Here is a 27,894-nt window from a genome sequence, read left to right as displayed (position 1 = left end):
TACAAAAAGGATATCCTGGAGTTAGAAAAGATTTAAAGGCGGGCGACCAAACTAATTAAGGGTATGGAGACGCTGGAATACGAGGAAAGGTTTGCAAGACTAGGCATGTTTACACTGGAAAAGAGGAGATTAAGAGGGGACATGATCAACATTTACAAATATATAAGGGGACAATATACAAATCTTGTGCAGGACCTGTTTTTGGTTAGATCAACACAGAGAACTCGTGGACACTCGCTCAGGTTAGAAGAGAGGAGATTCCGCACAATACGGCGTAAAGGCGATTGTGTTTGGAATTCCCTGCCTGAGGGAGTTGCAATGGCCGACTCAGTCAACACCTTTAAGAATGGGTTAGATAAATTCCTAATGGATAAGGATATCCAGGGTTACGGGGCATAGTCACGCACTATGGTTATTATAAAAAAGAGGGGTAAAACGTAACGGCAGTCATCAACTTCAGTCAAAATTTTATACAAAGTAATCGTGCATAGGAGACCACAAATAGGTTGAGCTCGATGGACAATTGTCTTTTTTCAACCTTAGATACTATGTTACAAGTGGTGGAAAGAGTAAGGGGAAGGGAGCAGATCTCTGCCAGAGTGCCAGAAAACCAGTGTTAATAAGGTGATTGCCCAGAGCCCAAGCAAGGCACATCTGTCCTGGCTGCCAATCAGGCCATGCCCCAGGCTGTCAATTTTTTAGACTGCCCTCATGCTGCATGATTTATGCTATTATACAATGAATAAGCATTTCATTTGAATGTTTGGCCTTTTCATTTTATTTATTTTATTTGCTAAGAATAGAAAATAGGAGTAATTCTAAAAACAGAAATAAAAAGAAACTATATAATCATGCTACCAAAACTTAATTTTTTTTTTAGGGTGCAGCAAGTAGAGAGCTGAGTGGTCTGGTGTTGTTGAAAACCATGTACACTCAAACTTTGGGAGTTTGCGTCAAACCACGTCCCAGCTCGTGCAGTAGCATGACTATAAATTAGGTGCCCCCCACCCAAAAAGTTTCAGGTCCCCCCAGTATAGAGGGAGGGGTTTGTCAGGGATTCTGCTCATGGTCAGGGGATTCCCACCCCCCGGATGCCGCGGGTCTGCATTTGTAAGTACACGTTCAGGGGCTTTTTAAGAGAGGAAGAGGCCCGTGTTCAGCCTCCTCCATTCGGGCCCCCTCCTCTCTGCCCGGAGCGCTGTAGAGTCTGAGCACTAGAGGGCTCAGACTCTAATACGCATACGCAGAACTCCGGGAAAATGGCACGGCGCCCATTTTCCATGAGATTTCTCTACTGCGCATGCGCAGAACTCATGGAGTTCTAATAGTGCTGAGGATGTCGGCGCTGGACTTCGGAGGGGTGAGTATTTTAAAAATGGGTACAGTGTGTGCAGTGGGGGCCCCCACTGGACTCATGGGGCCCGGGTGCACCGCACACACACTGCACCCATTATAGAAACGCCAGTGTACACATTACAAAATACAGAAAGACAGGCCTCTCTGTCAGGATTCTGTAACTTTGTCTGTCCCCGGAGGGGGCACTAGTGGGTCAGTGTAGGAGTGAGAGGAAACGGGGAGACTGACGAAAAGTTCCACGCATGTGCGCTTGATATTTATTATCACACAGGGATAACGGATGACAGGAACAATGAATAATAACTTAATCCGATAAATGAATATTTCAAAAGTCACTGGTAACAAATAAGCAATGAAGATGAACTTGTAACTTGATATAAATGATAAGGCAATAATGAAATCAGATGCAGCAAACAAAACTCTGATATATAACAAATAGCAATCAAAGCACACAGTCTATGTAGAAGCACACGTCTTTAAGCCAAGCAAGGTCCTAGCAGGAGACAGTTCTAACACAGCAAGTTGTTAAGTGCTGAATGCAATGCACAATGCTAGATGCTGGTAATCAGGTGCACAGGCTGAGTAATGGAAGAACACCTGAAGAAATCTTACTGCAAGTTGTTGTGGCAAACTGTGGCTGGAGTTCATAGCAAACTGAAGAATGACAACAAGGAATCCACTGGAAACAGGAACACAGGAACCAGGAGAACTTGTACACCGAATGTGACTCGTAGGAAAGCTGGAATGGATGCTGGTACTTGTAGTTCCACAGGAACACTGGAACAGGGAAACAACTTGGAAATGCCAGAAATAGGAGATCGCTGGAAACAGGGGATTGCAGACTGGAACTGGAATGGAACTGCTGGAACCTGTAGTTCCACAGGTCCAATACATTGGGGAATCTCTGCAGACAGAGGACTGAAGACAGGAGACACGTGTTCGAAGGATGTGACACATTGTCCAAGGCCATGAGACTGAGCCAGGAACTGGAGTTTATATACCCCTTGGTCTGTGATGATTGGATGTTGCATCTCTGTGAGAACACACCCCGCTCTATTGGGTGTTCAGATCAGCTGTGAGTTAGCTGAAGCGAATGATTCATCAGGAGAGTGATTCTGCAATGCTCTGCTGATTGCTGGATGGGCTCAGTAGTGCACCGGGAGTAAATGCTGTTAACTAGAAGCACTGTGTACTCCAGGCTGCAGTAGACTGAAAACTGGAACTGGAACTGAACTGAACAGCTGGAACCTGTAGTTCCACAGTAAGTGATGCGATGGAGAATGCAGATTCCTGACACTCAGCTTTACTCTTTCTTAAGCTTTGAAATAACTATACAGCAATATAATGATATCAGGCGCGCTAGACAATTTATGTATAGACAATCTTGGTCACTCTCAAATTATTGTTGCAGCTCTCATATGGTACTCTGGAATACCAAACATATAAGCAAGTAATTAAAATAAACAAAGGGAGTGCATATATACAGTATGTATATATGTTTTTTTTTATATCACAATAAAATATTATAACAATTTAAATAAATTCATCGGCTGTACCACCCTACTCTGACCGAAGTGTGTTCATGAATATATAATTACCATACAGTATAGCATCTAGTCCATTAATGGTTCAGAAGTCCTCCAAAAGAACAAATGGCATTTGCACATTGAGCAATTAAATGCAATTAGCTTATATTCCACAGATGAGGTTTGGTAATTTATAGAGGAATGGCGTATGCCAGTAGACCAATTTTAACGTAACCTGTATGGGGCACGCGCTGTGCTACTACCTCTCCCCCTCCACCGTAGGCGGGCTCACCAATGTAATGGTCCGATTTTGCCGTGTCCAGTCATCCGTGGGACAGTGCGGCTTGAGTACAGTGGGAGCGGCAGTTCTTAGCAGATGCCGGGGAGGGAGAGCGCGGCTCCTGGTGTCCCTTTACGCATTTCTCCATGGTAATATTTTCATCAGAACCTTCTGATGAAACTGCTACCACGGAGAAATGCATAAAGGGACACTCATGTACCGCACTGTGTCATCCTGAGGTCGGAGGTTTAAAGATCCGAGAATACCATTGTGGACCACCCGCACTGCATCTAACAGCAGGAGCCGCGCTCTCCCCTCACTGCATCTGCTAAGAACTGCCACTCCCACTGTACTCCAGCCGCACTGTCCCACAGATGACTGGACATGGCAAAATCGGACCATTAAGCTAGCGGTCGGGTTGAGGTACTAGAAGAGTGCGTGACCCGAACGGGCTACATTAAAATTGGTCTACTGGCATATGGCATTCCTCTATAAATTACCAAACCTGATCTGTGGAATATAAGCTAATTGCATTTAATTGCTCGATGGAGGACTTTTGAACCATTCATGGACAGGACACCATACTATGGGAAATTATATATTCATGAACACACTGCGGTCAGAGAATTGTGGTACAGCCGATGAATTCTTTCTTAAGCTGTCTGGCTCACTGTGGGGGGAATTCAATTAGCACTGATAATGTTTTGGGTGCGAAAAATGGGAGCTATTTGTAACTTTTTCTTCTCCTAATGCAATTACCTCCCGTTTCCCCATCCCCCCCCCCCCCCAAAAAAGGATTATGCCAACCAAAACATTTTGATTTGTAGGAGTACAGCTTTTTGCCTCTTTACAGAGTCTGATTTGGGCTAAAAAACAAGTCATGACTCGGTACCACTAAACGTGGTTCTGTGTGATTTCTCAGAGTCCAAATTGCTCATCTCCAGTAATACTAATTATAAGTTATGGTATGTGGGGGTAATTCTGAGTTGATCGCAGCAGTAAGTTTGTTAGCAATTGGGCAAAACCATGTGCACTGCAGGGGGGATAGATATAACATTTGCAGAGAGAGTTAGATTTGGGTGGGTTACAGGGGCGTCAGAACGTTTTTTGGTTGGGGGGGGCAGGATAAAATCTCAGTTTGGCGCCCCTAACTTCTGGCCACCTTAGACAGGTCTCTATGAAGCAGCTGGGAGTGGCTGCTTGCACAAATTACACCTGGTAGATCCCCTTATACACATTATGCCAGGTAAAGCCCATTACACACATTATGCCAGGTAGAGCTCAATACACACATTATGCCGGACAGAGCCACTTGTACACATTATGCCTGGTAGAGCCCCTATACACATTACGCCTGGTAGAGCCCCTATACACATTATGCCAGGTAGAGCCCATTATACATATTATGCCGGATATAGCCCCTTGTACACATTATGCCTAGTAGATCCCATTACACACATTACGCCTGGTAGAGCAGTGTTTACACATTACACCTGGTAGAGCAGCGTTTACACATTACGCCTGGTAGAGCAGCGTTTACACATTACACCTGGTAGAGCAGCATTTACAAATTACGCCTGGTAGAGCCGCTTGTACACATTACGCCTGGTAGAGCCCATTATACATGTTACGTTGGATATAGCCCATTATACACATTACATGGAGGAGAAGGACAGAGGTACAGATGGCATAGGGAGCAGAGGTAAAGAGGGAGGGAAAGGGGGGGTATCAGACACAGACAGAGGGGACAGAGGCATGAATAGGGAACATACCATAGATATACAGACTGTACAGTATATAGCAAAGTGAGCAGAGGCACTAATGGGGAAGAGGACTGAGGCATAGAAAGGGTAGGGGTAAGGCACAGTTGGAGGGGTGGGGAAAGAGGTGCACATGGGGACACAGGGGTAAGAGGCACAGATGGGGATATAGGGGGAAGAGGCAGACATGTGGATATAGGGTAAAGAGGCACACATGGGGACATAGAGGAAAGAGGCACACATGGGGACATAGAGGAAAGAGGCACACATGAGGACATAGAGGAAAGAGGCAAAGATGGGATATAGGGGAAAGAGGCACAGATGGAGATATAGGGAAAGAGGCACATAGACATTTTGGACATAGGGGAAAGAATCACACCTGGGAATCTTGTGAGGGCCTCTATCCAGTCCAGCCAGGGGATTCACAGGGAGGAGGAGGAGAACAGAGGAGCAGCAGGAGACCTGGGGCGGGGCTACATGCAGATGGGTGAGGAAAGGAAGTTGAGCTTGTCGGGAGATCTAAACATTCCCCTGGTAGGGGGGGGGGGCATACAACCCCCATCCCGGTAACTACAGTGATGTAATGATATATTGCTAGCAGAGGAGGGCCGCTGGCATTAATAATCCCAGCTCCGAGCTGCTCCTTCTTACCCAGTCGCATGTCTGCAGCTGCGAACATCAGGGCAGAGGCGTCACTAGGGTTGGTGTCACCCGGTGTGGTAACTCACGGTGTCACCCCCCATGGACTTCCTCCCGTATCACACCACATGGAATCCTTAGTAATGTCATAATTCAGGAGGAGGCAGTCAACTGACCATTGGACAGGATCCTGGCAGTCAATATACAGACGCCGCAATCCCGTCACCCGCTGCAATACCGGCTGGTTTCCCCACTTGGGTGGTGGTCCACATCACAGCCCAAGGGGGAATAGAACCCTGTGGCGCCCAACAGTCGCCACCGGGCCCAAAGCATGGAGAGTGCAGCAAGCCCACGAGGGGACACGCTGCGCCCACTGCCGGGATCTAAGACTTTGCCTTTTATACATAACATCCACAGGAGGAGAGGGGTGTAGTGCTGAACACTAAATTGAGAGGTGGGGAGGAGAAGGAAGGGAGACCGTGACCTCATCTGACTCTAGAGAAGATCGCCGGGTGGACGGGTGAAGAAGATACGCTTCTTGTTGCCAGCACCGCAACGAGAAGAGGAAGTGAGGTAGCCGACGCCGGGAAGAGACGTGCTTCTCACGCTGACGGTGCTGCTGCCTCTACAGTATGACAGGCGGCAGATGCACAGCAGGGAGAGCAGCTCTCCAGCCCGGCGCCTCCCTGTTTTGCATACCCTTGCTGAGCGGATTACACCGGGCCTGACTGCAAGACAGGTCCTCCTCTAGTTAGCAACACAGTACTTCTCCCTCCCAGAATGGCATGTGGTGCCGGCGTGCTTGATGATCACCGTACAGCGCTGCACCCAACATCCTGAGAGAATAGTACAGACCCAGTAGCAGTGTACAGGCAGGCGGGTGTGTGAAGTCGCATTGAAGACAAAGGGCGATCAGGCACTGGTCAAGCAAAGTAGAGAAGTATTATTGTATTTAACCAAAAGTTGGACAATTATGGTCAGGAAGAATCCCAAATTCCCGTCCTACTTGGTGGTGCACCCAGATCAAGACACAACATGTACTGCTAGGGAGAAAGAAAGAAGGCTCTTTAAGAGTGCGCCCACACAAGAGCATTCTTTCTTTCTCCCTAGCAGTACAGGGTGTGTGAAGTCGGCGGGGATGCGGGCGTGACTGCGGTGCTTGGTGCCGGGGAGGAGTTGGTGTGGATGCGCCGCTGATGTGTCTCTGTCAAGTTAGTGGATGGGATGGGAGTGCGCAGTGGAGGAACTTGCGAGTGGTGGGCACAGATGCAAATCTATTCTCTGGCCCACCCTCTCCCACCATAAGGGCAGAGGAAGTGGATGACTGGGAAGAAGCAGTGGGTGACAGCAGGAGAATCCAATGGTGACTGGTGAGTCAGTGGGTGTCAGGTAGAGGTGGCTATGAGAGACAGAGAGTGACAGGGAGAGGCAGTGATTGTCAGGGAGCGGTAGATGGGTGAGGAGACAATCAGTGATGGGAGAGGCCGAAGGTGGCAGGGGGAGGCAGTGGAAAGCAGGTGGTGACTGAGGAGTCAATAGGTGACAGAGAGGTAGAAGGTGATAGGGAGAAGGTGACAGAGAGTCAGTGGATGATGGGAGTTGCAGACAGGCAGAGGCAGTGCGTGGCTGGGTAGTCAGTGGGTGAGAAAGATGGGAGGCAGTGGGTAACAGCGAGAGAGGCTGTGTGTGATGAAGAGACAGGTAGTGACAGGTAGAGATGAAAGGAAGAGGCAGTGGGTGACAAGGGAAAGGCAGTGGGTGACAAAGGGAAGCAGAGTGTGACAGGAAGTGGCATAGGGTGACAGTGGATGACAGCGAGAGGCATATGGTGACGGGAAGGCAGACGGTGACAGTGAGAGGAAAAGGATGATAGGGAGAGGCAGCGGGCGACTGGGGAAAGGTAGTGGGTGACTGGGGAGAGACTGTGGGTGACAATGACAGTGTTCTCACCAGAATATGTTTGAATCCAGCCGCCGTTATGAAATACAGTAGGTGGGAAGGGGAGCAGGGTGGGGAGGGGTGGACCTGATGTATGTGGTGGCATCAGGTCTCAGGGGCCCCTGGGGCCATGTTTGCCTTCACAAATGTTACTGGAGTCTCAGGTGGCAGCAGCATGCCTGCTGCGTGTGTGTGAGCAGGAACACAGCCTGATACTGTGGCTGGGGACAGAGCTTTACTCCCTCCAGGGGCTGCACTGGTTGAGCAGATGCAGAAGAGGAGATGATTTAATTACAATAGTAGTTATGCTTACTTCTGCGGCCGGGTTCTCTTCACGTCTGTGTGGCTAGGCTGTCACAATGCTGGTGAGCCACGATATTTGTAATTTGTGCACTGTGCAGGCAGGGCTGTGCCTCACTTCAGTCTAGCCGTGATCGTGCCTCCCCCTCACCGCACATCCAGTCCCCGGCCGGCACTCAGGAGGCAGAGCAGAGAGGAGGACTGATAACAGGGGAGGTTCCCATTGCCTCTACTCCTGACCTCTGTGACTCTGTCCTCCTGACCCAGGATCCACTCCACTGACGGGCGCCTGACACTGCAGAGCGGTGCATCAGAGTAACGAGGGGGGGAGAGACCCAGCCAGGGAATCGCGGTGAAGTGCTCCCTCCTCCACCGCTGTAGCTTGCCACAACCTGTCAGCAGTGTGACAGGTGCAGCAAGCTGCGGAGCGGGGAGAGCGGCTTTCCAGGCAGGCGCCTCCGTGCATCGCGAGCCACGCTACTGGGTAACGTGCTGCTGTATTAGCAGTGGTGCCGGACACACTGCTGCTAATACAGCAGTACGGGCAGCGCTGAAGCTGGCGGCTGCACAGGCGTCCGGGTGGATGGCGCCTCTCTCAAGTTTTGGGGGGAGCGAGCTGCCCCCTTGCCCCCCCTATTCCGACGCCCCTGGTGGGTTATATTGTTTCTGTGTAGGGTAAATAGTGGCTGCTTTATTTTTACACTGCAATTTAGATTTCAGTTTGAATACACCCCACCCAAATCTAACTCTCTCTGCACATGTTATATCTGCCCCCCCTGCAGTGCACATGGTTTTGCCCAACTGCTAACAAAATTGCTGTTGCGATCAACTCAGAATTAGGCCCGTAGACTGAGTGAGTGACCACATTGACGCTTGTTGGGCTGTCCCATCTGCACACATATCAGAAATTAGTGGATAATATAGAAATGTAGAGGTGACTGTAGAAGATGAACACTTATGTATGTGCTACTATGGATCTCCACACATGTTTTCTCAAATGTTTTTGAGTAAGATAATGTACATAAATCCCTAAATCTACAAATAATATCTGAAGCAAAAGTACAAAATTCATCACCATTACCTTGATAACTGCACTTGTTTCATGTAGATGAATGATTCACCCTTGGCCAGGACTGTAATGTAAACAGTGTCGGACTGGGGCATGTAGGGCCCACCGGGGGAATACAGTGGTAGGGGCCCATGTTAGGAGTGTGACCAGTCTGCAGAGGGGGTGTGGCCTGCCACCTCATTGGTTTGACTAACCATTAGTGAGTGCAACGTCTAGGCTGCTTCATAAATATATACAGTAAATTCAGCTGCTGCATGCATGATAATGTACCAGATTAATAACAACAATGCACTGTAGAAAATACACCATAGTCCAGTATAAAGTAACATATGTATAATGTATAATTCAAGTGCACAGTCTGGAACCTGATCCTTAGAGCAGAAGGTGGGGCCCCAGGCAGTGGGGCCCAATACACCATTGTCCAGTATAAAGTAACATATGTATAATGTATAATTCAAGTGCACAGTCTGGAACCTGATCCTTAGAGCAGAAGGTGGGGCCCCAGGCAGTGGGGCCCAATACACCATAGTCCAGTATAAAGTAACATATGTATAATGTATAATTCAAGTGCACAGTCTGGAACCTGATCCTTAGAGCAGAAGGTGGGGCCCCAGGCAGTGGGGCCCACCAGTGGTTTCCCCTGTACCCCTGTGGGCCAGTCCAAGCCTGAATGTAAATTACAGATACTGTACCCTCTATGGGTCTGATTGAGAAGATGACGTAAATACCATCGCTACGGCGATCCCGTATGCAGCATATCTGCAAATATATACAAATGCTTCAGTCCTGAGTACTTGCGCAGAGGTGCCCATCAGCAATGTCTCTGTTCCGCCGCTTGCATACACATCACGTCACCATCAGACCTCTGATCAACCCTGTCACTATCAAGTATCTGCCACAATAAGCAACCGGAGCCTTTGCAGCTGCGTACAGCGATGCAGCTTAGACATGCCCTGAAAACATTGTGACATGCCTGCATTTGACAAGCGCCACCCCCGTTAACGCCCACAAATGCTCATTACCTGTCACTCACTTTGTGAATAAATCCTCATTGTGTACGCCATCACTAATCAATCGCTGTGCATGCGCAGTACAAAAAAAGCTAAACCGTGCAAACATCGGCATTCTATCTTCTGAATCGGGCCACATGCTCTTTCACCATTTCTCCAAATTGCGGGCCTCATTCAGCTTGATTGCTAAATTGGAAAACGGTTGATTATCGTCAGACTGAGCTTTTGCTGCAAACGCATTGCGCATCCACGAAGGCCAATATATGATCGCAGCCTCAGTGAAATGCGATCACAAAGTGATTGACAGGAAGTGGTCGTTCGTGGGTGTTCACATGGCATTTGTGGGGAGTGGTTGGGAAAATGCAGGCGTGTCATGCCCGTTTTCGGGGCGTGTATCTGACTTCAGCTGTGATTGTTGCGATTAAAAAGTGGCGCCGATGTAACTGCGATTGCATTATTCTGAGTAGGGCATGGGTCAACCGCAACTGTCGATGGTACTTGGTTTCTGCATATGGTTGCGATCGCATCGGTGGACTTTCAGGTTTCAGGTTTACTTTCAGGACAGCTCTATGCATGCGATTTTTAGCAGTAGCAGTTTGGAGACGATTGCAATTTGAGTCTCAGTAGCGATCCATGCAGTATAAGGCACTGTGTCAGAAAAGTGCAGCTCAAATTATGTTTACAGTATTATGCCATGTAACTGCAATTGTGTGTAACTCTACCATCCTAATTCATGTTGCCTACACTCCCGGTTCCTGCAGGAAAGTCCTGTTTGAAGCTCTTATTTCCTGCTGTCCTTCATTATAAATAAAATCTCCCAATTAGTTGGACTCTTCTCTGCAGCCAGTGTTCCAATAAGGAATATCTGGGCAAGGACAGTGATTTTCTCTAGTATCTATGACTTCTGTCCAGGCTCATCAGCATGTGCTGTCTGACTCTCAGCAAAACCTTGTAGGACCCCCAGCAGTAAAGAATATAGCTTGCCTCACCCCTGTAATCTGTGTCTTCTTATTTCAGCATCTGCTGCTGCTCTAGTGTGTGTGTGTGTGTGTGTGTGTGTGTGTGTGTGTGTGTGTGTGTGTGTGAGCTGTGTAATGTTTTATTAGTAATCTTTTGTTAAACAAACAAAAAGGACAATACAAAAAAGTTTTAACATTTATTTTTTTACCAAGAGATGATCATTAAAGTACTAATTCACACAAGGTCATATTGCATTTGGAATGTATTACATAAGCATCACATTTATCATGTATATGGAGTAAGAAGAAAATAAAAATTCACAGTGAATAGAAGCAAACAAGAAATCAAGTATTTCAGGCAGCAATCTTAGTACCAATAATTGCAAAATTTGACAAAATATATTGCTACTGATGTTATATAGAGATAGTTTGCAAGAAGCATTTACGCTTAGACACGCCCATGTTTGGAGCTAGACTTCTCCTTTGGGTGTAGGATGACATGCCTCCTCAATGGCATGCCGTATTCTATTAAAGAGTATAATCTCCCTGAAACTAGTTTTCAAAAGTAGGTAAGTATTTCTAAATTTGAGACACCTTTATCTTCCAAATTGCAAAAATAAATCACCAAATTAACTTTAAGAAGGGGAAATTTAACACCAAGTTTACATTTACTGTAGTCGGTATTCTGAAATGATTTTGTTAATGTATAACATTGATATGTCTATATGAAGGTTGGTAATATTTTTCTGCTTTAGTTACCTAACACTTAAAAACAATATAAAATAATAAGGTCGCGACATGGTGATGTATTGGCTGCTGCTCAACCAAATGGAGGCGTGCTATACCTCCATACAATTAGAAATGTCATTCTTATATGTCATAGAATGATAGCCACTATGAGCTGTAATAAGCTCACAGTGGTTATCATTCCCTGACATTCAGATGGAGCCATGCTCATAGAGCAGGTGGGTGTGAGCGGCATGCCTAGGCACGCCTCTGCTTTGGCCCGCCGCCGAGCGTACACAGATACTCCCATTCACGCGCCCTGTTTGCTCCCGGCGGTCTGCCTCACCGAGTGCGTCCATGCACATCTGTATAAGAAAGGCATATAAGGTGTGTACTTTAATCCAATGAGGCTTTTGTATTCTCTATATGCATAGCAGCATTACTGAGATGTATATGTGAGTGTCATTTGTTATTTTTGGTTTTGAATACGTGCTTATTATTTTATGCTATTGGTATTAAATGCTTTTTTATTATGCTACAATATCTATGATACATTGGTAGCAATCCCATTTATATTACTTTTTTACATTAGTTATTTAACAGACAGGTTTAGAGCCCTTCTCTCTGTGAGCTGCAATGAATATACCTGCTTTATGATCAATAAGGTCACTCACTGCGTTTCTTGGAAGAACATCACATTGGTCAATGGTAAATCCTTCCCCTACAAGAACATTTCTGATGAAGTCCTCATCATATTTAAAAACATGGAACACATCCTGCCCAATAGTGACAAAAGTTGCATTGAGCATGCCAACTAATAATATGTGACCTTCAGGTTTTAGCAACTTAACAAATTTCCTCAGATATGTGACAAATTCATCTTGGTTTCTGCTGATGAAATCCAGGACCACGCAACTGATGAGACAGTCTGCTAGGGGGAGCACCACCGGGTCTGTGATGTTTTCTTTGTCAATGTCACATTGCACAATCTGTTTTATTGCTGTCTTCATCCTTATTTCTTTCTCCTCATGTTGGCCACTGAAAAAAAATATAAACACAATAAGGGTTACTTGTGTGTAACCCTTAGAAACATAGAAACATAGAATTTGACGGCAGATAAGAACCACTTGGCCCATCTAGTCTGCCCCTTTTTTATTTTATCCTTTAGGCAATCTCAACCCTTTTTTAACCTTAATTCTTTGTAAGGATATTCATATGCCTGTCCCAAGCATGTTTAAATTGCCCTACAGTCTTAGCCTCTACCACCTCTGATGGGAGGCTATTCCACTTATCCACTACCCTTTCTGTGAAGTAATTTTTCCTTAAATTTCCCCTGAACCTCCCCCCCTCCAGTCTCAATGTATGCCCTCGAGTTCTAATACTTCTTTTCCTTTGAAGAATGTTTCCCTCCTGAACTTTGTTAAGACCCTTGATATATTTGAAAGTTTCTATCATGTCCCCCCTTTCCCTTCTCTCCTCCATACTATACATGTTAAGATCTTTTAGCCTTTCCGGGTAAGTTTTGTGATGTAACCCTTGTTTTACAAAGATCATGTTTTAGTAGTTAGTTCTTTTGTGCCTCTATCCAAGCTAGGGTGACCATTTTTTCCCTTTTATCTGGGACGATCATGGATTACACAGGTTCTGTGGCTTATTAAAACCAGCTGAAATGTAGGCTTGAAGTTAGCCAGCCACAGACTATGGTCACCCTAATCCAAGCTATTTGCTATAAGTACTTTGTTGTTAGACTAGGCTAGCATGTTATGATGAATGAAATTAACAGCAACATACAATCAATGCTTGATACATATACACTTTATACCTGTCTTCTTATCCAGTCTTCAAGCTTCTTTACGCAAAGCTATACAGGTCACCAGATAGGTTGTGCAGGTAGAATGTACTTGCTAAATTTGAATATGACATAAAACCTCACATCTGTAGTACTAGGATTAGATTTAAAATTTTGTCATAAGAATATCAACATAAGAATATCAACATCACATATAATATGGGATGCGATTTGCGCTTGGAGGGTTATCCCTAGCCGACACCCCAAGAGGGTCAGGGTAGGGGAGAGGGGTAAAATACTTACCCTGTACAGTTTCGGGATTCTGACTGTTGGGATGACGTGGTCGGTCATGTGACCACCGGCATCCTGACTGCTGGCATATCATAACCAACCCATGCATACTGATATATTAGTTCATTTATATACTGCACTAAGATCAAGGAAAAAATATAGGTTTACATTACAAATATGTTTTAACTTGGGTAACAATTTAGGTTATTGAAGTACCTTTTGATGGTGCATGGTGGGGCCCTTTTGGATCCCGCAATTCGCAGATGGGGGCGGATGTAATGACGTCCGAACAGAGGCGTCACTTACATATGTGGCTCCCAGTACGGCTCCTGGTTAAAAGGGGTGTGGCTTCATGGGCATCATCAGAAGGGGGCATGGCTTCGCGAGATGGGGGCATGGATTTGATGCATGGGGGCGTGGCTATGCTTCCTGACCCATGTGTCCGTCACTATGAGGGTACAGGAGGTGCAGGTTGACTCCGGAGACTGCAGCACAGGCTTCTTCACGGTGACAGAAGCCGGGCACTGCACGTAATGTTACAGTACAGCACCCGGCTCCTATCACTGAGCAGGAACCAACACTTTGATGACACCCCCGTTGTGACGCCACTGCGTCTGAGTTGGCTGGGGGTGCAGATTCATTTACAAGGCAACACCATGCCTTGCAAACAATTGTTGCTTTATAAAGAGTCTGAGTTCAGCTGGAAACCGCACATCCGGCCAAACTCGGATGTTATAACACCTTGCCCATGGCTACTATTCCGACAAGTCTAATATTCAGTTCTTGCAGCTAATATAATGTAACAGTGTAAACTACTAAAAGTTTATCTGCATTTACCTCTCCTGGCGGATTTAAATGTGGTTTTCCTTTTGATATAACAGGCTTAGTTTCAGCTGCTTCGCAGTATACTCATGTATTGGTGGTTGTATATTTCTGAATGGAATGGATACCGTTGTTAAGGTCCCATATGGTCAGTCTATATTAAGCAGACTATAAGTAGCTCCTTTTAGATTATATTTCATGTCCTCTGGCACTTTCTCTTCATTTGATCCCACAAATGAAGATGGAGTGTCAACACTCTTCTCAACCTGCTCTTCTACTACCTCTCCTCTTGAGCCTATACCCTCACAAGTAAGTATATATCTGTCTCCTGTGCTTATCCCAACCTTAAATAACATCTGTAATCTCTCTCTCTCTACTGGAATCTTTCCTTCACTGTTCAAGCATGCAGTGATTACTCACATTCTGAATAAACAAAATTCTGACCCTAACTCTCTCTCAAACTACCGTCCCATCTCTCAACTCCCTTGCATTTCCAAGCTGCTTGAGAAACTTGACTACACTCGCCTCACACACTTTCTTAATTCACACAACTTATTGGACCCACTTCAGTCAGGCTGTCGTTCCCAACACTCCACAGAGACAGCACTGACTAAAGTAATGAATGATCTAGTAATTGCGAAGTCCAAAGGCCATTACTCTCTTCTTATTCTTCTAGTTCTCTCTGCTGCTTTTGACACTGTTGACCACTCTCTTCTCATACAAACACTACAAGCCTTAGGTTTTCAAGACACAGTCCTCTCTTGGTTCCTATCCTACCTATCTAATCACTCCTTTATTGTCCACTTCTCTGAATCCACCTTCTCTTCACTACCTCTTTCAATTGGAGTACCGCAAAGCTTGGTCTTAGGTCCTCTGCTTTTCTCAATCTATACCTCATCTCTTGGTAAACTTATCAGTTCTTTTGGATTTTAGTGTCATCTGTATGCAGATGAGACTCAAATCTACCCATCCTCCCCTGACTTATCACCATCTGTATTGGTCTGTGTCACTGATGCTTTTTCTGCCATTTCATCTTGGATGTCATCTTGCCACCTCAAACTTAATATTTCCAAAACAGATTTAATTATATTTCTGCAGCGGGGTACACTGTGTTCAACAAGGAATACATTGTGGTGTAGGAATGGATCATGATCCAGAGGCACCAACAGGCTAAAGCTTTACACTGTCCCAGAATGCATTGCGGGGCCTCCTCTATTACCCCGCATCCATTAACTGTGAGCTCAGTTTTAGAGTTGGTGCCTGTATGAAGCAGGTGACTTAACAGGGGGGCTGCGCTAGGCAGCCCTGAGAAAGCTTTTTAGAAGACTTCAAGGGCTGCAGCACTTCATATGTCAGTGTGACATACTGTGCTGCAGCTCCATCACCTCCCCAGCGGTCTCGCATACTCCCGCTGGCTCTGTTCCCAGGTACTTGCGGCGGAGGCGCTCCGGTTCCTAGGCACACCACCTCAGATGCTCTCCTGGATCGCGTGGCTGCTACTAAGGGAGGAGGTAAGAGGGTCCCCCCGGTTAAATCGCGTTCCGGACGTGGTTTAAGGAGATGAACCGCGACGCTGGCGTGGACACTGTGACAGAGCAGGGACCCCACTATATCCACCAGAGCATGGGAGCACAGGTCGGATAGTAAAATATCCACTTTATTAAGGCTCCATAGTACCCAGTGGTGAGGACCAGCATAGGGGAAAAGGTGCTTGACCTGTAGCCCCTCCCCAGCTCCGGGTGCTATCTACTGCTGGTGTTCCCGCCCTGGAGCTGCCTCACACTCTCCCTCACTCCCTGACTGAGACACTGGGCGCCATTTTCTAAAATAGATGCGACTGGTCTCTGGGACTGCAGGGCAAGGTATCCTTTGTAAACCTGCCTGTACATCAGCGCCGTGGTTTTACATACACTTAAGTATTCTACATGTCGATAATAAGACAGCGTTAGTTAAGAACAAGTGTGCTTGTGCCAGAACATATTGCATGAGTATTCTGATATATACATCCGGTCTCAGACCGTGCTTTGATTTATATATATATATATGTTACAGTGGGGATTCCCTCTGCTGGGGAGGGCACCTGAGCATCACCAATCCTGCTTTGGATTGTCTAGAGTTCCGGAGCAGCTGTGTGTGTGTGTGTGTGTGTGTGTGTGTGTGTGTGTATGTGTGTATATATATATATATATATATATATATGTGTGTGTGTTCATATAATAATCCAATGCAATTTTATTGTCATGAAAATAATTATCTGCATTGCAAACGTGACTATGTGTGCCTGTATCTGCTATGTGATTTCACTGCGGTGTATTCCACATATATCTATCACTGTATACTGTACCCTAGGAGACTAGGTGCGTCTAGGTCAATATATAATGCGTCACAGTATTTACGTATTATGTGTATCCTACTCTGTACTAATACACATAATACTGTATTTATTCGCAGGTGTTGTGTATTGGGTACTCAGTCACATGCTAACGGATTTATTCACAGGTATTGTTCTCTGGCTTCATCATACTAAACCGCTCTCTGTTGCATTTGTGTATAATGGTTAACATGTAGGGCAGTAAATCTGGGGTTGCTCCTGCATCCTGCAGAGCAGGCGCAATGGATTTACCTGAGAGGGAAGTTTTGTGTGATGGTCTGTGTACTATGTCTCATACATCTCCCAGTCAGTCCACAGCTCCTGTAATTAGTCAGGAGCCATCCTGGCTGCATTCTCATGGGTTGTAGCATATGACTCATTCCTTGGTCAGGCAAAAACCTATACCAGGTCACTCTCGTGTCTCTGGGTCATCTGAGAGGGCTGCTTCCTCCTCCCTATCCAATAATCTCTCTGATATTTTATATGAAGAGAGGTGGATCATGCTGTCCTGTCAGTCACTATATTAGGTGTTCCTGACAAGGATTTTCCATTGCTAAATGATACCAAATCCTACAAATCACTGATGTTACGAGGATCCCCCTATAGTGGTTATGCAAACTGATATGTTCACACATAAAAGCGTAATTAAAACTCTGTTACCACAATCTGACCATTAAGTGTACATCAGACAAGACCCCTGGTCTAATCAAGGGAAGACATTCCCCCTGCCTGTCTACAATGGGCATTAGCTCAATATCCTTCCCCTGCAGAGTTATATAACTAATTCACTGCTAGTGAACTCATGTGTCACCCATCGGGTGTCGTCAACTCTGCCTCTCACCACTGTCCCCTCACTGTAGGAACCGACAGGTAAGCGTGTCTGAAGTCTATTACACCCTTACGGGTGTTGTACATTGACCACGATTGCGTCCTCCTGGGGCTGCAAAACAGATTGATGACTGGATCAGGCATTAGAGGAAGAGCTGCCTGAGGATATATCTGATAATGCCAGACATTCCCTGTCTCACAATACCAATGCCACCTTTTGGTATTGGCTGCCAAGGCGTCGAATATGTCTGTCCTGGCTCGCCGTATTCTGTGTTTGAGGTCATGGATGGTGGACCTGGACTCCAAAAGTCCTTGGAGGTATTCCCCTTTTACTGGGGACATCTTATTTGGGGGAATACCTAATTAAAAATGGGTCTGAATCAGCGGCTAATATGACTGCCTCTCTCCCAAATGCTACTCCTTCTGCACAGAAGGCAAAAGGTACCACTTTTTCCTGCTTGAATGTCTCGTGCTCCCAACAACCACTAAGCCCAAGGCCTAACATTCCTGGGCTACTCGTCAGCCTGCTTCTCATGACAAGCCTGCTGCATGATGGGACAGGCCTCCCCCTGGAGGATCCCAGGGTGGGGGGCCGATTTCTGCAAATCATCCAGGTCTGGTTGATGACCACTTCAGACGCATGGATGCAAGACGTTGTCTCTCACGGGTACGCAGTCTCTTTCCAGAGACGTCCCCCTCGCCAGTTCTGCACATTGGTTATCCCTTCGGATCCATTAAAGTCGCAAGCTCTACTGATGGTTGTGCGTTCCCTCCTGGATACAGGAGTGGTAGTGTCGATACCTCTGTCCCAGAGAGGCAGAGGATACTACTCGACCCTGTTTCTAGTCCCGAAACATGATGGGCCCTTCCGGCTTATTCTCAACCTCAAATCACTGAACAAGTTCGTGAGAGTGTCCAAGTTCCGTATGGAAACACTGCACTAAGTTTTACTGGCCATGGACCTGGAGACTATATGGTATCCCTGGATATACAAGATGCTTACCTGCATATGCCTATTGCTATATCGCATAAGCAATATCTGCGGTTTGCTATTGGCAACTATCAGGAAGTCTTTCAACTCCTAGTGAACAAGTGGGGCCTACCAGATGTAGACCTGATGGCGTCTCGACACTATCACAAAGTTCTGGTCTTTGGATCAGGAACCAGGGATCCTCAAGCTGCGTTCGTGGATGCTATGGCAATTCCATGGAACTTTCAGCTGCCCTACATGTTCCCTCCAGTGTCACTCCTGCCCAGGGTACTATGGAAGTTCAAACTAGCAGGAGGTATACTACTTCCAGTCACTCCTGCATGGCCCAGACGACATTGTTTCTCAGACCCGCAGGGTTTATCGATGGAGCGTCCTCTTCTACTTCCTCAATGCCCAGACCTCTCCGTTCAATGCCCTTGTGTCTATCCAGACCTGGCCAGACTGGCTTTGATGGCATGGCTCTTGAAGCTTTACTCCTGAGGGCCTATGCTGAAGGCCCGCAAACCAGCATCTGCGCGGATTTATTATAGGGTCTAGAATTCTTACTTCACCTGGTGTACGATGCTTACAAATTCAGTAATTCCAGATTTCTGGCTTTTTTACAACAAGGCCTGGACTTAGGACTTCGTCTGGCCTCCCTCAAGGTTCATATCTCTGCTTGTTGGTTTGGTTTAAGAGAAAAATTGCATCTATTCCTGACATTCATACTTTCACTCACAATGTTTTACGGATGCAGTCTCCTTATGTCCCTCCTGTGGCTCCATGGGATCGGTCTGTTGTTCTGAATGCCATGCAAGAGTCTCCATTTGAACCTCTTGCGTCAGTAGACCTTAAATGGCTTACGGTCAAGTTCCTGTTCATACTGGCTATTGCCTCTGCTGGGAGGGTGTCAGATCTAGGTGTTTGTCCCTGGTTATTTGCCTAAGGTGGTGTTATCTTTTTCACCTTAACCAAGAGATTGTGGTTCCCGCCTTCATCTCTTCTGGTTTATCCTCCAAAGAGCGGTCTTTGGATGTGGTACGGGCTTTCCGTATATACGTGGAAAGGACTGCCTCTATCAGGAGGTCAGATTCCCTTTTTGTACTTTTTGATTTTCACAAACGTGACTGGCCTGCGACTAAGCAAACCTTGGCCAGATGGATTAGAATGGTGATTGCACAAGCTTATGCACAGACAGGGCCTCTGGCTCCTGCTGCTATTAAAGCCCATTCTACTCGGTCTGTTGGAGCCTGTTGGGCGGCCAGCCGTGGTGCGTCCGAAGAACATTTGTGCAAGGCGGCTAAGTGATCCTCAGTGACAACGTTCATTGGGTTCTATGCCTTTGATACTTCCGCCTCCCAGGATGCTTTCTTTGTACGCCGGATTATCATACCCGCTAAGACACGTCCCCTCCCTTGAGGAACTGCTTTGGGACATACCTGATGTATTCCCTGTGGAACACAGTGTACCCCGCTGCAGAAAAGGAGATTTATGGTAGACTTACCATGGTTAAATCTCTTTCAACGAGGTACACTGGGTTCCACAGGGCTCCCACCCTGACGCACTTAGCTTCTTTGGGTTTGTATGGCATTAGCCGCTAGTCCCTTCTCCTGTCGTGAGAACGTAGTTCTATGTGACTAACATCTGCCTTCTTTTTTACCTGCTTCTGCATTGTACTTGTTAACAAAACTGAGCTCACAGTGCCTGGAGGTGGGGTTATAGAGGAGGCCCCTCAATGCATTCTGGGACAGTCTAAAAGCTTTAGCCTGTTGCTGCCTCTGGATCAAGATCCATCTCTACACCCCGATGTATTCCCTGTGGAACCCAGTGTACCTTGCAGAAAGAGATTTAACCATGGTAAGTCTACCATACTGTAAATCTCCTTTTCTACTGGCCAATAGTAGTTACCAACCTGATATTTCTATCACTATTGAGAACTCAACAATTAATAATCCTACCCCACAAGCTCTCTGCCTAGGTGTCAAACGTGACTCCGAACTGTCCTTTGAACCCCACATTCAATCTGTCTCAAAATCATGTTACATGCATCTAAAAAAATTATCCAAAATACAATCATACCTTACACAAGACACTGCAAAAACTCTAATCCATGCTCTCATTATCTCCCTCATTGATTATTGCAAAAGTCTTCTTACCGGTCTTACCAAAAAGAGACTCTCACCACCAGGGCCGGATTAAGGATCACATGGGCCTGGGGCTGAAAATTATCAAGGGCCTTTGTAAATAAAGATGGTGTCACTGCGTATGAGGGTGGTATTAACTATCCTGTCACAGTGGCAACACTGCAGTGTGTAGGTGTATATCACACTCACAATACTATGAGCTGACTCTGGCTCTAGGTATATAGGTATGGTGCTCCCCGACTCCTCCTCCTGCCAGCATACCTCCCAACATCAAGGATGTCTAAAGCAGGACCCCCTTGCGCTTTGAAACTGAGCACGATAAAAGGGGGTGTGGCCTATATAAAAGGGGTGTTGCTTCACAGGAGTGTTGTGATTGCGAGCCACGACTCTTCATCACTGGGGGGCCTGGACTTCCCTCTTAATATATGATCGGCATCACAAAGGTGTTTTAAACACAGGTAATTGCAATAATAAATTAAGAGGGAATTCTAGGTAGAGAGCATTTGTGTATATTAAATTTAATCCAATGGAGTATATTAGATTTAAGCTAATAGTTTAATAATGCCTGGGTACTGTTTATAGCTCCACCTAATTGATAGACAACTATTTTATAAAGTTTTCTTGTAGTTAAACAAAGACAACTTAAACAACCTCAAAATACACATAAAAAATGAATTCTATATTTTTTCTTGTCACATGCAAGAATAGCTGCAGCCTCTGTACTACTTACACACTGGGATAGGACTCAGGATGACTCTCTGGGCGGTATTCAATTCTTTTTGCCCCTTTCCACACGTGTTCTGTATCTGTTGATGGGTGTGGTATCATCATTTCAACTTGCTCCCCTTGGGGTAGCGAGGCGCCCTAACCCTTTACACAGCTAAACCTGATTTCTATGGGCGTGGTATGCGCAATAACGGGGATCACTTTAGAAAGTAGATTGGGTGTGATATATCATTTGAATACCGTCCTCTGTGTCTATCTCTCTAGACCCTCTCATTGGATAACAGGTTACACAGCACCCAGACACCCAGGCTGGGAGGAGGAAAAGCTGGGATCCCTTGGTCAGCTACAGATCTCTCCCCCTTCTATCTCTCCTCTGGCCAGGAATCTCTGTTGGTACTTCATTAAACCTAATACCCCAGTGTCTCTGCCTGCACTGCATATTGTCCTGCTCATATTCTGGCTGGCTGGTTCTGCTGCTGCACAAGAGGGAGTGATGTCAGTGTGCTTCAGCAGGGGAGCCTGGAGTACAGTATCCCCTGCACCCCCTCCTTAATCTGACTACGACTACAAGTACCAGTACTGCCACTCTCTCTCTCTCTCTCTCTCTCAGCAGTGCCCACTGCGCTCCTGCTGTCTGGCTCTCGTCTCCCCTGACCAATTGCCTATAACTGCCAGTCCCATGCTAATAACTGCTACTCCCACAGCATGTCCCTCTATACAAAATTCCCTGTACAGAAATTCATCAACTCTTGAACATTTAACAAAATAGATATTATTTTTTAACCTATTATATATTTATAGAACAAATTTAAAGGTAACCATAGTCCCAAGTGGGAAGGCGGTTACATTCGGCAGCTCCTGATTGGCTACCGGTCCGTGAGCTCCGATTGGCTCATGGCCAGCTCTGTATTAAGAATATGGCCACGGACCGTGGCTCTGTTTCTGTCCCTCCGTGGCTGCCCCTCCGATGCGCTATGTCCATCCATGGTTGTGTGACCTGGCCCCCTGATCCTGACTACAACCACCCCGGCCCCCTCAAAAGGTACAGTTTGGGGGATGCAGGGGAGCAGACGGTGGGGAAGGGAGAAGGGGGAGGCTGCCTTGTGAGGGTTCATCCCAGGCCCCATCATTTCTGGTGGCAGCCCTGCCATCAGGTATAGTGTGTTTGTGACAGTTACTTTTCTTTTTCCAAATTTAGTGTTCTTTATGGCGTGTCATACACATCTAAATTTCCAAAAGTAAGTGATGGAAAATCGAAGGAATATTTATAGAGCTACAAATAAGACCAGCAATGGATGATGAAAATTTTCAGGAACTGTTAAATCCACTGGAAAAAGCTGCCTGGTTGTCATTCAATAATATCTTGTTACAATATATTATAAATATTATTGTTTTCCTGGAAATCATAAGCAGAAAACTGCAGTATCGTGATATAGTGAGTGATCTATTGAAGTCACTGGGGTGATTGAATTGTTTCCAGTGCCCAGTCTTTTGCCTAAAGTGATGGGAGATCAGAGGGTGCAATCCTATTGTTTTATTTTATCAAGATAATTGCGACCAGAAATGCCGGGTTTAGCTGCGTAAAATGGCTACACCAGATCAAAGTGCTGGGCACAAAGCGAAAAGTGCCAATTGCACCTCAAACAGGTCACTTTGCACGTTTCAGATCGCCAGTACATTAGGCAGCGAGCAGAAATGTGTCTCGCATCGGCTCAGCTCACCCGAATAGAGCTCTGTTGGAAACCATCTAGAGGCGGCCACAGGGAGAAACAATTGAATTCCCCCCATACAAAGCTACAGTATTGGATGCAACATGTCTTTAAAACTTCACTTCTTGGACTCCCAACTAGATAGACTTCTTCCTGGAAAATCTTGGGGCTGTCGGTGATGAGCATGGCGAGCGATTCCATCAGCAGATTTCTATGATGGAAAAGAGGTACCAAGGCACATGCAGTTCCAGTATGCTGGCTGACTATTGCTGGACCATGAAGAGAGACGCCCCAAAGGAAAAATATATCTACAAAATCTGTTTCTATATACAGGGGCCGATTGGCCCACCAGGACACCATGACAGATTCCGATGGGCCGGTCTCATACCCCCCCCTCAGGCAGGCCGATTCACACTCAGGCTGGGCTGGTTCACACTGCTTCCAGTACATGCGGTTCATTGGAACGCAATCCGGAAGTTAGACTAGCGGACACTTCCAGGTACCGCTAGCCGTCAAAAGTGGTGAAGCTGTTCTACCAATGGGGGACCTGGAGAACGTTAACCAGCCCAGCAGCATCCTCTCCCTGGCCCCGGCCTAAGGTCTCTTCAATGAGCCCAGCCCGGGAGCAGCAGCATAGCGGTAGTCGAAGCCGGGATCACTACACCCGCCACCACCCTAGCTCCCGCACTCTCACTGAACTGGCCAGAGCAGCAACAGAGCACTGAAGAGGACTCGGCAAGGAGGTTATTTTTAATTACATTATTTGCATTATCATGATGCTGTAAGAGTTAGGGTCACAGTGTATGGTTTGGGGACTGGACAGGAGCAGGATGTACCTTGTACTCAGGATGCCAGCTGATCAGGCAGCACTCACAGCCAGCCCTGGGACAATCTCTAATGCAAAGTCCTTCAGCCCTATAGCTGCCCAATGTCTGTCAATGATGATAGGCCTATTTATGTAATGCGGTGGCTATGTATGTAATGCGGTGTCTACGTATGTAATGCGGTGGTTATCTATGTAATGTGGTGCTATTTGTGTAATGAGGCGCTATACATGTAATGTGGTGCTAGTCGTATAATGCAGCGCTATACGTGTAGTGTGGTGATATATCTGTAGTGCGGTGATATACCTGTAATGTTGTGCTATTCGTGTTATGCAGTGCTATATGTGTAGTGTGGTGCTATACATGTAGGGGGTCATTCCGAGTTGTTCGCTCGTTATATTTTTTTGGTACAGAGCGATTAGTCGCAAACTGCGCATGCGCAATGTACGCAGCGCCAGGGGCGTCGGAACAGGGGGGGCAGCTTGCCCCCCCCAAATATGACAGAGGCACAAGGGAGCCGGCGCTGCTCGCTCAGCAAGGGTATACAAAGCAGGGAGGTGCTCTCCCTGCTTTGCTACCCTGCTGCTGCGCCTGTCAAACTGGATGACACCTAGTGGCAGCGCTGGCCCCGTGTAGCGCAGCCCACTCCCCCAGTGTGCGGCCTCTGCCCACACACTGCTACGCTGCTGCAGAGACGTGTTGGGGGCGTGGCCTAATATAGGCGGCGTGGCCACGCCCCTTTATGGAAAAAGTGGTGGTGGTGGGGGAATCTGTGTAGTGCCTGACCCCTGATTGAGCCCCCTGCCCTGGCTCAGCCCCTCAGCCATGGTCAATTCAAGGGGGGGAATGTCACTGTGATCAGTGTGATCACCCCCACCTATACAGGAAAAGGCAGGGGCTGAGAAAGAACAGCAGCCCATCTGCCTCACTGCAGCACAGCACACTGCAGCATGTGCTGTGCTGCCAACATGAGAGCTTATGCTGCTGCCCAGTAAGGAGGGAGAGGGGTGGGAGTGCAGTGCACCAGGGCCCGAGGCAGACCCCTCTATCAGTCCCAGGTCTGGGTAATTAGTAGAGATGAGCGCCTGAAATTTTTCGGGTTTTGTGTTTTGGTTTTGGGTTCGGTTCCGCGGCCGTGTTTTGGGTTCGAACGCGTTTTGGCAAAACCTCACCGAATTTTTTTTGTCGGATTCGGGTGTGTTTTGGATTCGGGTGTTTTTTTCAAAAAACACTAAAAAACAGCTTAAATCACAGAATTTGGGGGTCATTTTGATCCCAAAGTATTATTAACCTCAAAAACCATAATTTACACTCATTTTCAGTCTATTCTGAATACCTCAAACCTCACAATATTATTTTTAGTCCTAAAATTTGCACCGAGGTCGCTGTGTGAGTAAGATAAGCGACCCTAGTGGCCGACACAAACACCGGGCCCATCTAGGAGTGGCACTGCAGTGTCACGCAGGATGTCCCTTCCAAAAAACCCTCCCCAAACAGCACATGACGCAAAGAAAAAAAGAGGCGCAATGAGGTAGCTGTGTGAGTAAGATTAGCGACCCTAGTGGCCGACACAAACACCGGGCCCATCTAGGAGTGGCACTGCAGTGTCACGCAGGATGGCCCTTCCAAAAAACCCTCCCCAAACAGCACATGACGCAAAGAAAAAAAGAGGCGCAATGAGGTAGCTGTGTGAGTAAGATTAGCGACCCTAGTGGCCGACACAAACACCGGGCCCATCTAGGAGTGGCACTGCAGTGTCACGCAGGATGTCCCTTCCAAAAAACCCTCCCCAAACAGCACATGACGCAAAGAAAAAAAGAGGCGCAATTAGGTAGCTGACTGTGTGAGTAAGATTAGCGACCCTAGTGGCCGACACAAACACCGGGCCCATTTAGGAGTGGCACTGCAGTGTCACGCAGGATGTCCCTTCCAAAAAACCCTCCCCAATCAGCACATGATGCAAAGAAAAAGAAAAGAAAAAAGAGGTGCAAGATGGAATTGTCCTTGGGCCCTCCCACCCACCCTTATGTTGTATAAACAAAACAGGACATGCACACTTTAACCAACCCATCATTTCAGTGACAGGGTCTGCCACACGACTGTGACTGATATGACGGGTTGGTTTGGACCCCCCCCAAAAAAGAAGCAATTAATCTCTCCTTGCACAAACTGGCTCTACAGAGGCAAGATGTCCACCTCATCATCACCCTCCGATATATCACCGTGTACATCCCCCTCCTCACAGATTATCAATTCGTCCCCACTGGAATCCACCATCTCAGCTCCCTGTGTACTTTGTGGAGGCAATTGCTGCTGGTCAATGTCTCCGCGGAGGAATTGATTATAATTCATTTTAATGAACATCATCTTCTCCACATTTTCTGGATGTAACCTCGTACGCCGATTGCTGACAAGGTGAGCGGCGGCACTAAACACTCTTTCGGAGTACACACTTGTGGGAGGGCAACTTAGGTAGAATAAAGCCAGTTTGTGCAAGGGCCTCCAAATTGCCTCTTTTTCCTGCCAGTATAAGTACGGACTGTGTGACGTGCCTACTTGGATGCGGTCACTCATATAATCCTCCACCATTCTATCAATGTTGAGAGAATCATATGCAGTGACAGTAGACGACATGTCCGTAATCGTTGTCAGGTCCTTCAGTCCGGACCAGATGTCAGCATCAGCAGTCGCTCCAGACTGCCCTGCATCACCGCCAGCGGGTGGGCTCGGAATTCTGAGCCTTTTCCTCGCACCCCCAGTTGCGGGAGAATGTGAAGGAGGAGATGTTGACAGGTCGCGTTCCGCTTGACTTGACAATTTTGTCACCAGCAGGTCTTTCAACCCCAGCAGACTTGTGTCTGCCGGAAAGAGAGATCCAAGGTAGGCTTTAAATCTAGGATCGAGCACGGTGGCCAAAATGTAGTGCTCTGATTTCAACAGATTGACCACCCGTGAATCCTTGTTAAGCGAATTAAGGGCTCCATCCACAAGTCCCACATGCCTAGCGGAATCGCTCCGTGTTAGCTCCTCCTTCAATGTCTCCAGCTTCTTCTGCAAAAGCCTGATGAGGGGAATGACCTGACTCAGGCTGGCAGTGTCTGAACTGACTTCACGTGTGGCAAGTTCAAAGGGCATCAGAACCTTGCACAACGTTGAAATCATTCTCCACTGCGCTTGAGACAGGTGCATTCCACCTACTATATCGTGCTCAATTGTATAGGCTTGAATGGCCTTTTGCTGCTCCTCCAACCTCTGAAGCATATAGAGGGTTGAATTCCACCTCGTTACCACTTCTTGCTTCAGATGATGGCAGGGCAGGTTCAGTAGTTTTTGGTGGTGCTCCAGTCTTCTGTACGTGGTGCCTGTACGCCGAAAGTGTCCCGCAATTCTTCTGGCCACCGACAGCATCTCTTGCACGCCCCTGTCGTTTTTTAAAAAATTCTGCACCACCAAATTCAAGGTATGTGCAAAACATGGGACGTGCTGGAATTTGCCCATATTTAATGCACACACAATATTGCTGGCGTTGTCCGATGCCACAAATCCACAGGAGAGTCCAATTGGGGTAAGCCATTCCGCGATGATCTTCCTCAGTTGCCGTAAGAGGTTTTCAGCTGTGTGCGTATTCTGGAAAGCGGTGATACAAAGCGTAGCCTGCCTAGGAAAGAGTTGGCGTTTGCGAGATGCTGCTACTGGTGCCGCCGCTGCTGTTCTTGCGGCGGGAGTCCATACATCTACCCAGTGGGCTGTCACAGTCATATAGTCCTGACCCTGCCCTGCTCCACTTGTCCACATGTCCGTGGTTAAGTGGACATTGGGTACAACTGCATTTTTTAGGACACTGGTGAGTCTTTTTC

The 27,894-nt window shown here is 46.9% G+C and overlaps 1 protein-coding gene across 1 annotated transcript in view; it reads right to left on the bottom strand.

Annotated features, from left to right (window-relative positions):
- Positions 1–11,021: 11,021 nt before the first annotated feature.
- Positions 11,022–27,894, bottom strand: part of LOC134965576 (nicotinamide N-methyltransferase-like) — a 74,402-nt gene continuing 57,529 nt past the window's right edge. Inside the window, exon 3 of the mRNA XM_063941934.1 lies at positions 11,022–12,601. Coding sequence (XP_063798004.1) covers positions 12,160–12,601 — 442 coding nt within the window. The 3' untranslated portion in view covers positions 11,022–12,159. The remainder of the gene's footprint in view (positions 12,602–27,894) is intronic.

The sequence above is a fragment of the Pseudophryne corroboree genome, chromosome 10 (genome assembly GCF_028390025.1).
Source record: "Pseudophryne corroboree isolate aPseCor3 chromosome 10, aPseCor3.hap2, whole genome shotgun sequence".
Taxonomy (NCBI): domain Eukaryota; kingdom Metazoa; phylum Chordata; class Amphibia; order Anura; family Myobatrachidae; genus Pseudophryne; species Pseudophryne corroboree.
The sequence above is the reverse complement of the archived record's forward strand: the minus strand, read 5'-3'. Positions and strand labels throughout refer to the sequence as shown.